The sequence below is a fragment of the Staurois parvus genome, unplaced genomic scaffold (assembly GCF_062004578.1).
Source record: "Staurois parvus isolate SC_StPar_1 unplaced genomic scaffold, SC_StPar_1.0 ptg000025l, whole genome shotgun sequence".
Taxonomy (NCBI): domain Eukaryota; kingdom Metazoa; phylum Chordata; class Amphibia; order Anura; family Ranidae; genus Staurois; species Staurois parvus.
Genome location: NW_028317821.1, coordinates 4,182,983 through 4,197,451, shown reverse-complemented (window position 1 = coordinate 4,197,451; position 14,469 = coordinate 4,182,983). Strand labels below are relative to the sequence as shown.

Here is a 14,469-nt window from a genome sequence, read left to right as displayed (position 1 = left end):
TTATTCACCTTTATTCTGTCGAAATGTTTCTGAATCATATCAATTGTGAGCGAATGTGGATCATCTGGAGCTGTGTCAATACCATGCCCATTATGGACAAGAGCTCCCCCATGCTCCTTTGTATATACAGAGCTGAAGAAGGTATGTAATAAATTTGCCTTCTGTTTGTCCCCAGTCACCCACTCTAGATTATTTTGTAATGGGCCTACATGCTTGTACCAGACCTTTTTACTATTAATACATTTTGAAGACGTTTTTGGGGTTTGTTCTGCTATCTTTTGCAACCTGTCATTTGTTTTCAGTTTTTGCGGCCTTGATTTCATTAGGAAGCAACTACATCCTGATTAGAAAAGCCTGTTAATTACAAGCAATCTGCAGAGCAGGCTCCCTTAAACCAGCCATAGATGAGTCGAAAACCAAACATTCTGTTGATCAGAAAATGCAAATAGCTCTTACAATTGTGCCATGATTTGTTTGTTTTTTTTCTAAAAAACAAAAAACCAACACATTGGATTAGGCACTTGACTTGCAGCACGAAAATCATGTGTTGCAGCTGGCACACTAAAGATGCAAAAAATGATTCAATGGTTGACACACATTTTGTTTGGTTTTCGATTCATCTATGGTCTGTTTTACTCTCTGTGGTGAAGCAGTGGTCTCTCTGCAGATGTCCAAAACCACCGTCCTGAGTGCTCTCTAGCGAGAGGTGTGAGCTTTGCTAATTTCAGAGCTATAGATATGACTCTGCAGTAGGTGTGTCACTCAAAGGAACATGAGCTTTTGACCGAAGGTTCAGTTGAGCTTTCAGTTGGGTCTGAAAAAATGGCTGTCATGTTTACTTGCTTTATTGCAGCTGATCAGTACATTAATAACTATTTGAATTGCATTCTATTTTAGTACAAAGTGTCAGGCCAGTTGTAGAGCGCTCTATAGTTTATAAAGTGTCTTATTTTGTAGCCCTTTCTGTATATCTGTTTTGCAGACACGCTATTGAAGTCAATAAGAGAGATTATCGAGCCTGGTATGGATTGGGGCAGACCTATGAGATCCTAAAGATGCCATTTTATTGTCTCTATTATTACAGACGTGCCCATCAACTCAGGTATTAACACTTCTGTTTCCAAAAGAAAACAACTGTAGCTGTGTTCTAAAGAAACCAACATGTTTATTTCTCATTTTTCAGACCGAATGACTCTCGGATGCTTGTTGCTTTGGGGGAATGCTATGAAAAGCTCAACCAGCTTGTTGAAGCTAAAAAAGTATGTGCATTCATTTGATATGGTTTATGTGGCTATTAATTGATGCTCCTTAGTACTATACAGTCCTTTTAACCAGCTATAACGTGCCCATGTTGGTAAAGGGGGATGGTGGCGGTAACAAATCATTTAACATTATTATTTATTTCAGGTACTTATATAGCGCTGCCAATTTACACAGTGCTTTACAGATATATTGTACATTCACATCAGTCCCTAACCCTCAAGGGGTGTACAATCTAAGGTCCCTAACTTACATTCATTCATACATACACATACTAGGGCCAATTTAGACAGGATCCAATTCACCTACCAGCATGTCTTTGGAGTGTGGGAGAAAACCAGAGTACCCGGAGGAAACCCACGCAGGCACAGGGAGAACATGCAAACTCCAGGCAGGCGGTGCCGTGGTTGGGATTTGAACCAGCGACCCTAGTACTGCCAGGCGGAAGCGCTAACCATTTAGATATAGGTTATAATTGTAAAGTGCACTCAGGAAAAAACATCTTTATTTGAAGTGAGTGTTTTTTTTTTATGTACCTGCCTACCTTAGAGAGGGCAGTCATTGTTTTGGCTCAGGTAGGAATCTCCAGTTAGTCTTTTTTTTTTTTTTTTTTTTTTTTACAGGGCTGGGTATTTCAGTGGCCATGGCAATATAAACTCTTGCAATGGGGCGATTGAGAGCTAATGTCACTGGGGGGATTTAGCTGAAATGCTGGGGCTATTGTTTAGTAAAGCCGTCACTGCTTAAGAATACAGCAGTCTGTGTGTCAGTTTTGCATGAGAGAGATTGAGCTAAATTCACCTTTCTCACAAGCTGGAGGGACTTGCATCCTTCTATCTCATACAATGCGAACGGTCAATACAGTCACATTGGCTGCTACATTCTCACTCAGTGCTGCCTCCCACTGGCAAAGCGTTCGCATGTTGGGGATATCTCCATGCCAAATGCTCCCTCCCCCTTCTCAAGCTAGCATTTGTTCGCTCCAGGACTGTGACATATAAGTCATGGGAACATTTGGCACTTTCTGTTCATTGTTTTTTATGTTCAGTGTTGTTCTATTGGTAAAGTAATAGTATGTTCTGTATTTTTATTCTTAAAACTGAAGTTTAGTTAAAATAGTTTGCACCAGCCACATAATTTACCTGTAATGAAATGTATCCTTGCTGTAAGAATTCTTCCTTTAGGGATGTCAGATTCTGTTCACAGCAGTGAACTTCTGCTGCTGCATGGGTTAATTGCTTGCTATGAAGGATTTGTGCCGCTTAACTTTCCCTTCCTCACCTTTCTCCATTTACAGAACTCCTTGTATTTTCCGGGACTGCAGGGAATTGTATGAATGGAGGAGAGGCACATGAATGATAGGATCTTCCCTGCCCATTCACAGAACACTATGTGTTATGTTGCTGGTGCTGTATATCCAAAAATGTAACTATACTTCAATATGCGTAGAGGAGCTCAGCTACGAGGAAAGATTAGAGGAACTGAATTTATTCTCTTTTGAGAAGAGGAGATTAAGGGGGGATATGATCAACATGTACAAATATATCAGTGGTTCATATAGTGAACTCGGTGTAGAGTTATTCACCCTGAGGTCATCACAGAGGACAAGGGAGCACTCTTTACATCTGGAGGGAAAGAAATATCTCCAAACATGGAAAGGTTTTTTCACAGTAAGAGCTGTGAAAATGTGGAATAGACTCCCTCAAGAGTTGGTTCTGGCCAGATCAGTGGATTGCTTTAAAAAATCCTGGATTCTTTCCTAGATACACAGAATATAATTGGATACTATTTATAGATAAAGTTGATCCAGGGAATATCCGATTGCCTCTCGGGGGATCAGGAAGGAATTTTTTTCCCTGCAGGAGCAAATTGGATCATGCTTTGCTGGGTTTTATGCCTTCCTCTGGATCAACTGTGGGTGTAGGATTATTTGTATGGTTGAACTGGATGGACACTTGTCTTTTTGTCAGCCAGACTAACGAACAATGTAACTTTTATTGTTGAGATACATTTTAAAATTAACAGACCAAATATTTTCCTCTTTACTGTTGCTTCAAGTAGTTGTGAACATACAGTATTCTAGACATTTTCTAATACAGTTATAACTATGCAGGTGCCATAACTGCTTTTGCATCTTTGTTACCTTTTTTTTTCACTTTTTCCTTCCTGATAATGGTGGAGGGGGGGCAGAGCTACAGGACACTGTTTTCTGTAGTCATTTCAGTCTGAGACAAGATGCAGGCTGTGACTGGGAGAGGGTGTGTAGTGAGTGAACAAGCTACCCAATAAAGACATGCTGTGTGTCTGCACAGCATCCTGTACCTCTGAATGGCCATCCAAAGGATGAAAACACCAGGCTAACAAAGATCAGATTCTGTGCTTTGTGGTCAGTTTAGAACAAGGAAGAATGGTGACTGACTGGCTCAACCAGGTACTTCAGATGGAAGAAGTACATGAAAATGATAGACTACGATTTACAAAATACACATACGTCAACACACTATGGCATTTAGGGTGCTGGCTCCTAGGTTTTTAAAGCTGGCTGCTGGTTCTGGGTGTGCTTTGTCCAGGCCTGCATTGACCAATGAGCAAGCTGTATATGGAGAGGTGACCTGAATACAGCAAATCCTGAACCTACACATAAAAATGTCACTTATTTTGGTTTTAAAGCGTGGCAGAGATTCGTGATCATAAAACTATCTAAACAGAGTTATGAACCTTGCCTATCTTATGTATATTAAATTTTCAAAAAACTAAGTTGCCTAAATGTTTGGCATCACCTGTAAAGAGTATTCTGTGATATATTGGTAAGTCTGTCACACCACCCCACCTTCTAGTGATGCCATGATGACAGCTGTCATGCATGATCTTTTCATATCCCACCTTCATTAATGAAAGAACAGAATCTAGCTCTCTCAACCTCCTCCTACACAGCCTTATGCTAATTTTCAAGGATACAAGGCTGCTTCAAGTTTTTCTAGCTTTCAGATGTTTAGGCCCTAAAATAATCCTGTCCTCTCTTGGCAGTGTTATTGGAGAGCTTATGCTGTTGGAGATGTGGAGAAAATGGCCTTGATAAAACTGGCAAAGTGAGTATATGGCATTTTTGTGGTTTTCCTAATTTGAAAAATGATAAACACCCAGTATAAACATTGTAAGAGGATGGACACTAAGGGTGAATTATTTATTTATTTATTTTTTTAAATGGATATTTGTCCCACTTAAATGATTCAGTTCATCAAACAAATTTTAATATTAAACGAAGATAACCTGAGTAAATACAAAATGCAGTTTTTAAAAGATGATTTCATTTATTAAGGGGAAAAAAGTTGTCCAAACCTGCATGGCCCTAGGGGGAAAAAGTATTTGCCTCTAAACTGGTCACATCTCTGTGGAGGAATTTTGGCCCACTCTTGTTTGCAGAATTGTTTTGATTAATGTTTTGGATCATTGTCCTGCTACATAACCCAAGTGCGCTTGAGCTTGAGGTCACAAACTGATCGCCGGATATTCTTCTTTAAATTTTTCTGGTAATGCATATAATTCAAGTTTTCCAGGTCGTGAAGCTCCAAAGCCACCATATTTGACTGTTGGTATGATGTTCTTTTTATGAATTGCTATGTTAGTTTTACGCCAGATGTCACAGGACCCACACCTTCCAAAAAGTTTAACTTTTGTTTGATCATTCCACAGAATATTTGCTCCAAAGTCTTGGGGATAATCGAGATGTTTTTTGGCAAATGTGAAACAAGCCTTTGTGTTATTTTTGGCCAGCTGTGGCTTTCGCCTTGGAACTCTCCCATGGATGCATTTTTTGCCCAGTCTTTCTTATTGTTTAATCATGAACACTGACCTTCACTATGACAAGTGAGGCCTTCAGTTCTTTTAGATGTTGTTCTAGGTTCTTTTATGACCCACTTGAGTCATTGTTGTGCTCTTGGAGTAATTTTGGTAGGCCGGCCTTTCCTGGGAAGGTTTACCACTGTTCCAAGTTTTCTCCATTTGAGGATAATGGCTCTCAACATGGCTCACTAGAGTCGCAAAGCCTTAGAAATAGCTTTGTAACCCTTTTCCTGACTGACACATGTTAATTACTTTTCTTTCTCATCGGTTCTTGAATTTATTTAGATCGCGGCATTATGTGTTGCTTTTTAAGATCTTTTAGTGTGCTTCACTTTGTCAGACAGCTTCTATTTAAGTCTTGGTTCACACTAGTGCGGGTGGAAGCCACTGTGGGACCCGCACTTCACCCTGCAGCTGCAACCTTCTGCACACAAAATGCAGGACCTGCAGGCGTGTGCAGTTAACCACTTGCCCTCCTGAGGATTTACCCCCTTCCTGACCAGGCCATTTTTTGCATTACGGCGCTGTTACTTTAACTGACTATTACACTGCCATGCAATGCTGAACCCAAATGAAATTTATGTCCTTTTTTTTTCCCACGAATTGAGCTTTCTTTCGGTGGTATTTGATCGCCTGTACGTTTATTTATTTTTTTCGTTATTAAAAAAAATAATAATTTTGAGGGAAAAAAAACAATATTTTGGACCTTTTGCTATTAAACGTCCAGTAAAAAAAATGTTTAAAAATCAAGTTTTATCATAAATTTAGTCCAAAATGTATTCTGCTACATGTCTTTGCTAAAAAAAAATCCCAATACATATAAATTAATTGGTTTAAAAATGGCGGAATATTTACTGGGATTATTTTTTACATTTTACTAGTAATGGCGGCGATCAGCGTATTATAGCGGGACTGCAGTGGGCATTCTGACACTGGGGGGAACTATGACTTGGTGAAAGGACCTTTTTCCTGCATTTTGCAAGGCATGGCAGCCCATTCAAATGAATGGGCTGCCGTGTTGCGGCCCGCAAAATGGCACTAGTGTGGTAAGTGATCTCTTGATTCAACAGGTCTGGCAGTAATTAGGCCTGGGTGTGGAAAGTGAAATTTAACTCTGCTTTCCATAAAATGTGGGTAATCACATCTCATTCATGATTTAGCAATGGTAGGGGGCAATTACTTTTTCACATGGGGCCAGGCAGGTTTGGACAGTTTTTTTTCCCTTTATAAATGAAATCCTCTTTTAATAACTGAATTTTGTATCTACTTTGTTCTGAATCATTTTAAGTGTTGCATGCTGTACGTAGACCTGAATATTGCTTTCACAAAAAACTAGCATTCATAAACGTTTAATGTAACTGAACTTACTCAGAAGATCTTTAAATTGATACCATTCACCCCTAATAATTTTATATTTGAAGATTTACGGCTAGGTTCACACTTCTGCGAGTGCAGGGCTACAAGTAAATCGCACACTTTCTTGCACCCGCAGATGCGTGGGGGTGTCATTAATTTTTAATGGATTTCCCATGCTGGGAACGGCATAGCACTATACGTTTTCCTGTGGCTGTGATTTTGGAAAAGGTGCAGGAACTTTTTTTTTTTCTTTCCTCTGCGTTTTTTCCATAGGTTCAGCAGCCCATTTAAACTAATTTGGCTACTGTGTTCACGCAAAGGAGGCTGCAGGAAACCTGCAATAGTGTGGACCTCGCTTATTTGTCAGGCCACCGATCAAATGGTGCTGTTTCTTTTTATTTTGTAAATTCCTAAAGGAACTATTGCAGTCTTTGCTGTGACACATGGCCTTTTGAATTCATTAATAATCAGTATTTTACTTTAATGCTTTACATCTCTCAGCATTTGACAATTCTGCAATTGTTGTTTTTCTTATTAAGACTTCATGAACAGCTGAATGAAACTGAGCAGGCTGCCCAGTGTTACATCAAATATATCCAGGATATCAATAATTGTGGGGTAAGCACTGATGAACACAAATCTTGCTTTTTTGATTCCTAATTTAGATGATTGATTGTGTTTTCCTTTCTAGGAAATGGTAGAGCACCAGGAAGTGAGCACTGCATTCCGCTATTTGGCTCAGTATTACTTCAAATGTAAACTGTGGGATGAGGCCTCTGCGTGTGCCCAGAAATGCTTTAATTTTAATGATGTGAGTACAAAAATCCTTTATATCCTACCAGGTAGACTACATTGCAGGTCCTGGTTTATCTACTTAAGAATATCAGTAAGAGCCAGATCAGAGATCATGACCGTAGTCATTGCAGTAGTTCTACTATTTACCTGTAACGTACATAGCCCCATCATCCTTCATGCTGTCTGTTAGGATGTTGTTTGGTGAAGACTGACTGGTAATGTTTAATGAGATGATCGGTTTCATAAATGATCCTGATATGAGGTACGCTAGTCATAGGCTTTGACTAAATGTGTGGGCACAAACCTATGTCTTCTATTCATATATGTTACAGTGATTTTCTTGGCTGTTTTAGAGGGGACTTACTGGAAATGGAAATCAGTCCTCAAAACTATAAGACTTGCATTAGTGACTGTAGACTAGAGGTTTTCAGTACAGGAATCCTTTAAAAGTTCCCTATTCTCATAGGCAAGGTTCTACTTTTTGCTTCATAAATAACTTTTTTTTTTTTTTTTTTCTTCTTCTTGTAGACAAGAGAGGAAGGTAAAGCTCTTTTGCGCCAAATTTTGCAGCTCCGTAATCAGAATGAAAGCCCTTCTGCTGATCCTCCAACGAATACAAACTTTTTATTCCCACAATCCCTTTCAGCAAGCAACACACCTACAAGAAGAGTATCTCCATTGAATCTTTCGTCTGTCACACCATAACAATCTTCTTCATCAATCTTTGGTGCTATGGCTGCTGTAAGGACAGTGCACTGAACTATATGAAATGTTGCTTCTATTGAAGCTCAGGCAATTTCCAGTTAAAGCATGTCTATGAAGTAGTCGAATGAAATCGTGTTGCCAAACAATTCTAAGGCTTGCTAGGTTTGTGAGGGCATAGATCATCATGAATCCTGTGAGAGACTTCTCACCACTAGGTAACTTGCCTGTTCTTGCATTTCTTGTCAATAAACTTTTTTATACAGTGATGACCTGAAATATTTTGTTTTGGTGGGATGTTGTGTAAAAGGTAACTAATATTAGTTGTTTAATTGTACTCTCAGCAAATGTTAAATCACCATGCTCAACAGGATATTTGAGCAGTGTTGCACAGAAAACACCAGCGTCAGGACGACAAACCATTAATAGCTGTTGCTGAGTCCACATCGCATCTTTTCAGTTACACGATTTAGTTAAATGGTCTTTGAAACTCAGCTTTTGAAGGACAAGGGCATTGCTGAGTTTAGGAATTCTTTGATTCTAAAGCTGTAAGGTCTGCTTCATTGGAAATGCTTAGCTTGGGGTAAGCCTCAAGGCTTCTTCCCGAGGATGTTCTCCACCAAAAAAAAATGTTTCCTGCTACTGGGTCTGGAATTCAGCTCTCAGGTTACCCATTTATCTCCCCCTTGTGAGCCTGAGCTCTCTTGTCGGTTTTTTTTTTTTTTGTGCTTTTGGTGAAGAGTATATGAACTGGTGCCCTTATCTGGTAAGGAACCTTTCCTTGTTTTGTAAATTGAGGGCTATTTGCTCTTCTTGTCAAGAGTAGCTTCTACCTTTCACCCCAAGCAGAACATCATTATCCCATCCGAGTCTGCCTCCAGTTTTCCCAAAAAAGTTTTTTTTGTTTTTTTGTCTGAATGTGGTTTGTGGCTGTGAGGGATTATCTCTAAGCCTCTGCTTCTTTCAGAAAAGCCATTTCCTTTGTTCTCCAGGATGGACCCTGTACCGATGCTTCGATTTCTTCTGCTTCCATTATCTCTAGGTGATTCAGGTAGACTGGGGGTTGGCAATACCCATTGATCATAGGCAGCCAATGGGTAGGTCGTGAACATGTCCCTGCTTTTCTGGTCCTGACTGCTTAGTCACTCTTATCTACACAGCAGAACAGGAGGCAGCACAGAACTGGATGGAGGGTGGGAGCTGAAGCTGCTCGGTTAAGCCAGCAGGTGATTGGTTGCCAGGCAGTTCTATCAACCATTCACCAGCTTTAGAGGATAATCAAGTATCTGCAGGCCTACAACCCCAAAAAGAGGACATGCTCAATACTGTGCCTCCCCTCCATATGGAAGGAAGATGTTGGAGGAATCTTGCCAGATCCATAGGGGCTGGCATAGTAGATTCAGATTGCCTGGTGTAGCACTGTTGAGCAGGGGAAAAGCTGCTGGAATATCAAGGCTCCTGCCCTCCACCAAACCTATCGATTTAGGTGTCATTTCATTCATTGGGCAAAATAACCTGTAACACTCTCCCAGGGGAGAGTCTAACCAACCTCAGCACTTCACTAAATCCACCACTTAATTTACCACAGTAGGGCTTAGAGAGGATGGACACTTTGTTGCAATGACCACAGCATCTACTGAAGTAAGAGGAAGGTGGTTTAGCTGATGTTTCTGGGCTATCTCCACACCGTTAGGGAAAAGAATAGTAGCACCTACAGGAAAGAGGGTCATATCTCAATGTTCAGAAACCACCTGGCTGCAATTAGTGATTCTGCTGTTAAACTCCAAAGTCAAAGGGAAGTACCCAGACTGTTTTCTAATTTTACCATAGTAGGGTTTACATGAGGTAGGCAACTTTGTTGCAATAACCACAGCATCTACCAAAGCAAGAGGTAGCTGGTTTAGCAGCAGCTTCTGAGCTATTTGTTGCTACACCATTAGGGAGAAGGATAGTAGCACCCTCCATGGAGGAAAAGGGGTTTCTATCAATGCCTGGAGAGCACCTGGCTGTTATTAGGGATTCTGCTGTTAAGCTCCCAAGGGAAAGGGAAGTACTCCTGTTGTCTTCTGCCTTTTGCCACGGCCATAGGACTCGCTTATCCATCCATGGGGTCACAAGAGGAGGATAGCAGACAGTTTCATCCCTCCAATTTGTTGTCCTTCCCGAAAGGCTGTCCTGCAGCACACACATACTTCTCCAGGAACCCAAACTTTCCCAAAAGAAGGGAGGGACATGGCCATGAAATCCAAGGGTAGCTAGCAGATAGCTTCTTCCTCCCTTGCACGGTTGCCAGGGACACACAACGAGAGAGTGAGAGAGACCTGTACAGTCTGCTGCAGCAGTGGAACACACTCCCGTGTCCAGATAACTGCTGTACATCCAGGGCAATCCTGTGAGAGACGCCTGGTCAGCAGGTTAGTTCAGTCGACCCCTCCCAGTGCCTGTCTTCTGTCACAACCACAGGGCTTGCTCATCCATAGGTGGGGTCACAAGAGGATAGTGGCCAATTTCACCCCTCCATGTTGCTGTCCTTCCTGGCAGGCTGCCAAGTTAGGCAGTGTGTCCCACACTATACCCACAGCACACACCCGTATGCCTCTCCAGGAACCCAAACTTTCCCAAACAGGAAGGGAAGGACATGGCCATGAAATCCAGGGGAGACTACCCTTGTATGGTAACCGAGATCACGGAGAGAGAGACTTGTACAGTCTGCTGCAGCAGCAGAACACACTCCCATGTCTGGATTGCTACTGTACATCAAGGATGACCTGTGAGAGACACTTGGCCTGCAGGATAGTTCAACCCCTGCCTCACAGGGGTACCATCCTGGTCAGTGAAAACAACAAACGTTCCGCTTTGTGGGGAGTGTTATCAGCTGTCAATTGATTGTTTCCTGTAGGGAGGAGTCTCAGGTGTGCTGTCCTGGAAGGTGAGAGGAGAAAATGAATTTAAACAACTGTAGTAACAGGCTGCAAAAGTGAAGGGGGTCTAAATATTTTCTGAATGCAGTTTGTGTGTGTGTATAGATAGTTATATCACAGTGCTCAGCATAAATGAGTACACCCCAACAGATTTGCCAGAAAACCTTTACTTTCCTTTCAGAATCAACATTTTCTATTGGACACTATACTTTAAAATACTCCCACAAATACAGGTCATTGAATGCAAACAAGATTTGTTAATTTGCACACACAAAGTATTTTTCCTAACAAATTCACTCAAGACCATGTTGCAAAAATGAATACACCCCAGTGAAAGTCTTAGGAGCAAAGCTGAATTTTAGACAACAAAATCCTAATTAATAATTAGACTCACCTGTAGTTTAACCCTTGTTAAACAGGTGTCCAGCAGACAGTTGATTTTAAAAGGGCGTTAAAGAAACCCCCTTCCCATTTCATACTGTCAGCAATGGCACCACATGGAAGAGAAATGTCACAAGGCCTAAGAAAGAAAATAATTTCTTTACACAAGAAAGGTGAAGGCTACAACAAGATCAGCAAAGCTTTACTTATCAGTCAGAATACTGTAGCAAAAGTGATACAAAAATTTAACAAAGATGGAACTGCAACCATCTCACAGAGACATCCAGGCCATCCACAGAAGTTAACACCTCGACAGGAGTGTCTTCTGATGAGAAGGGTTGAAGAAAATCGCCAATGCCAAGTTAGCTAAAGAAGTAGAAAGACAAACTGGGATCATGGTTTCCTCTGACACAATATGGCATACACTACAGAGGAATGGCATACATGGGTGTTGCCCACAAAGGAAGCCTCTCCTAAAGCCCATGCACAAAAAAGCCCACCTAGAATTTACCAGGGCCCATGCTGGGAAAAAAAAAAACTACTTGGACTCTGGAGTGATGAGGCCAAGATAAATGTTGTTGAAACTGATGGCTTCAAAACTGTATGGCGTCACAAAGGTGAGGAGCACAAAGAAAAATGCATTGTGCCTACAGTGAAACATGGTGGTGGCAGTGTCCTTCTGTAGGGCTGCACAAGTGCTGCTGGTGTCGGGGAGCTGCATTTCATTTATGGTATCATGAATTCACAGATATACTGCTCTATATTGAAAGAGCAGATGCTGCCATCACTCCGTGCCCTTGGTCATCAGGCAATGGTCCAAAACAAAGGCCACTGTTGCATTTCTAAAGAACAGGGTGAAAAGTGATTCAGGAGCCAAGTATGGTTCCTGATCTGAACCCAATTGAACACCTATGGGGAATTCTGAAGAGACAAGTTAAGCATCACTTTCCATCCAGCATCCAGGCTCTAAAAGTTGTTCTTGCAAAATAGAAAAAAAAAGACAAATATTGCAATATGTCACCAACTTGTTCATTCCATGCTTAGAAGACTTGGTGCTGCCCTTACAAATCATGGAGGTCATACAAAATACTAGATCTAGTAGTTTTTGTTGTGGGGTGTATTCATTTTTGCATCAACTAATTTCAGTAAAACTGAAGATTTTGAAATCTAAGTTATATTATTAACCTTACTTTCATGTAATGAGCTAAACAAATGTTCCATAAAACGGTTTGTCAAAAGTTTGAAAAATTGTTCTTGTGTTCACTGAGATATTGATTAAATCTCACTTTTTCAAAAGGGGTGTACTCATTTATGCTGAGCACTGTAAATACATATAAAAGGGTTTAACAAAAAAAATAAAATAAATGGAAACACTACATGATTTGCAGGTGTGAAAATGACATGTTTCACGTTGCAAGCAGAAGTGATGTAAGAGTCTTTTGCTTCCACTGTGTGATGAGACACCTAGCTAACAGGTGAGATGCCTCACTTTCATCATTTACTGTGTGCGCTGCTAGTAGTACAGTCATGTCAGAGTTTCCTGAGCTTCCAAGAGGGCAATTTGTTGGTGCCCGCTTAGCTGATGCCTCCGTGACTTTAATTGCCAATTTCTTTGCTGTGCCGCAAAGTACAGTATCAAAGGTTATGACAGCAAATACAGTTTCTGGGAAACGTAATCTGATAAGCATAAGCACCGTCATCATGATCAACTGACCAAAAGGACATATTCCAGGTCACAATCCTGCACAAAGAAAACAACTTCTGCAAAAGTGACTGCAGAGCTCAATCTTAACCACGTCCCGACCGGCCGTTGTATATAAACGGCCAGATGGGGGCAGTGCAGGGTCGGGTGGCCGTTTATAATCAGCCTCCCCCGCACCCTGCTTGCGCACACTCCCTGGGAGCACGCAGCACCGCGATCCGGTGCCCGCTGTGTCCTCCGGACACAGTGAAACACTGATCGTCGGACGGGACCTCTGTACGAGGTCCCGATCATGTTATCACTGATTGGCCAATCAGTGATCACATGCAAAGTAGTAAGCAAGATGTCACTTGTGACATCATTGCTTACTACATGTGAAATCTGTGAATGATCACAGGGGTCACATGGTACAAGGCTATTCACAACAGCCTTGTACCATGTGACAAGCTGTGACCAATCACAGCTCACTCAGTACTTCTCAATGACTGCAAGAATGCAGACAGAGAGAAAGAGAAATTATTGCTTTTACATCCTATATGGCTGTAAAAGCAAACAGTGTAAAAAAAAAAAAAATCTTCATCACCCCCCCCACAAGTAGTACAGTGTCCCCATGGTGACACTGTACTGCTAGGGTGACAGTATGTAAAAAAATAAAAATGTAAAAAAAATGTTTAAAAATTATACTTTTTGGTTATAAACTAATTTGGATTTTTTTAACTAAAAAGATAACGGAATAAATTTTGGCCAAGATTTATGATGAAGTATTATTTATTTGCAAAATTTTATTAAAAAAACACTTTTTTTCAAAATTTTGGGACATTTTCATTTACATAGCAAAAAAAATAAAAATCCCAGCGGTGAATAAATACCACCAAAATAAAGCTTTATCTGTCTCAAAAAAATGGTAAATTAATTTGGGTACAGTGTTACATGACCACGCAATTGTCAAAGTGTGATAGAGCTGAAAGCTGAAAATTGCCCTGGACAGGAAGGGGGTAAAAGTGTCCGGTCTGGAAGTGGTTAATCTTCAGGGGACTGCTCCTCACACATTCACAAGTTCTCAGGCACTTACTGACATGTATGGATGAAGAACCGAGCTGTATACGTACTGTACTGTGTACACCAATATGAAAACAAACACTACATTCTCTATGCAGGCAAAGTAATCAACTGACCATCTAAATCGATGAAAATTGTTAACTATTTTTATTATCAATTATGTTGGTTAGTTGTTTCAGCCCTGCTTGGCTGGTTAGGGTAATTTAACCACTTGTCAACCGCGCTATAGCCAAATGACGGCTACAGCGTGGTTGTCCAATTCTGGGAGGGCATCATAGGACGTCCTCCCAGAACGCGCAATCCCACACACTAGCAGAGCTCTGTGATCGCTGTGTCCTACAGACACAGCTGATCACATAATGAGGTAAAAGGCCAATCACAGCGGTCTTTTACCACACGATCAACTGTGTCCAATGATACAGCAGATCACAATGTAAATACAGTTGCTGG

General features: G+C 41.0%; 1 protein-coding gene across 2 annotated transcripts in view; it reads left to right on the top strand.

The window, feature by feature from the left end:
* CDC23 (cell division cycle 23) overlaps nt 1–8,225 on the top strand; it is a 29,514-nt gene extending 21,289 nt beyond the window's left edge. For both annotated transcript variants that reach the window (XM_089693956.1, XM_089693963.1), the window contains 6 exons: nt 983–1,102; nt 1,184–1,259; nt 4,288–4,349; nt 6,999–7,077; nt 7,151–7,270; nt 7,783–8,225. In XM_089693956.1, coding sequence (XP_089550082.1) covers nt 983–1,102; nt 1,184–1,259; nt 4,288–4,349; nt 6,999–7,077; nt 7,151–7,270; nt 7,783–7,959 — 634 coding nt within the window. In that variant the 3' untranslated portion in view covers nt 7,960–8,225. The remainder of the gene's footprint in view (nt 1–982; nt 1,103–1,183; nt 1,260–4,287; nt 4,350–6,998; nt 7,078–7,150; nt 7,271–7,782) is intronic.
* The last annotated feature ends 6,244 nt before the right edge of the window (nt 8,226–14,469 follow it).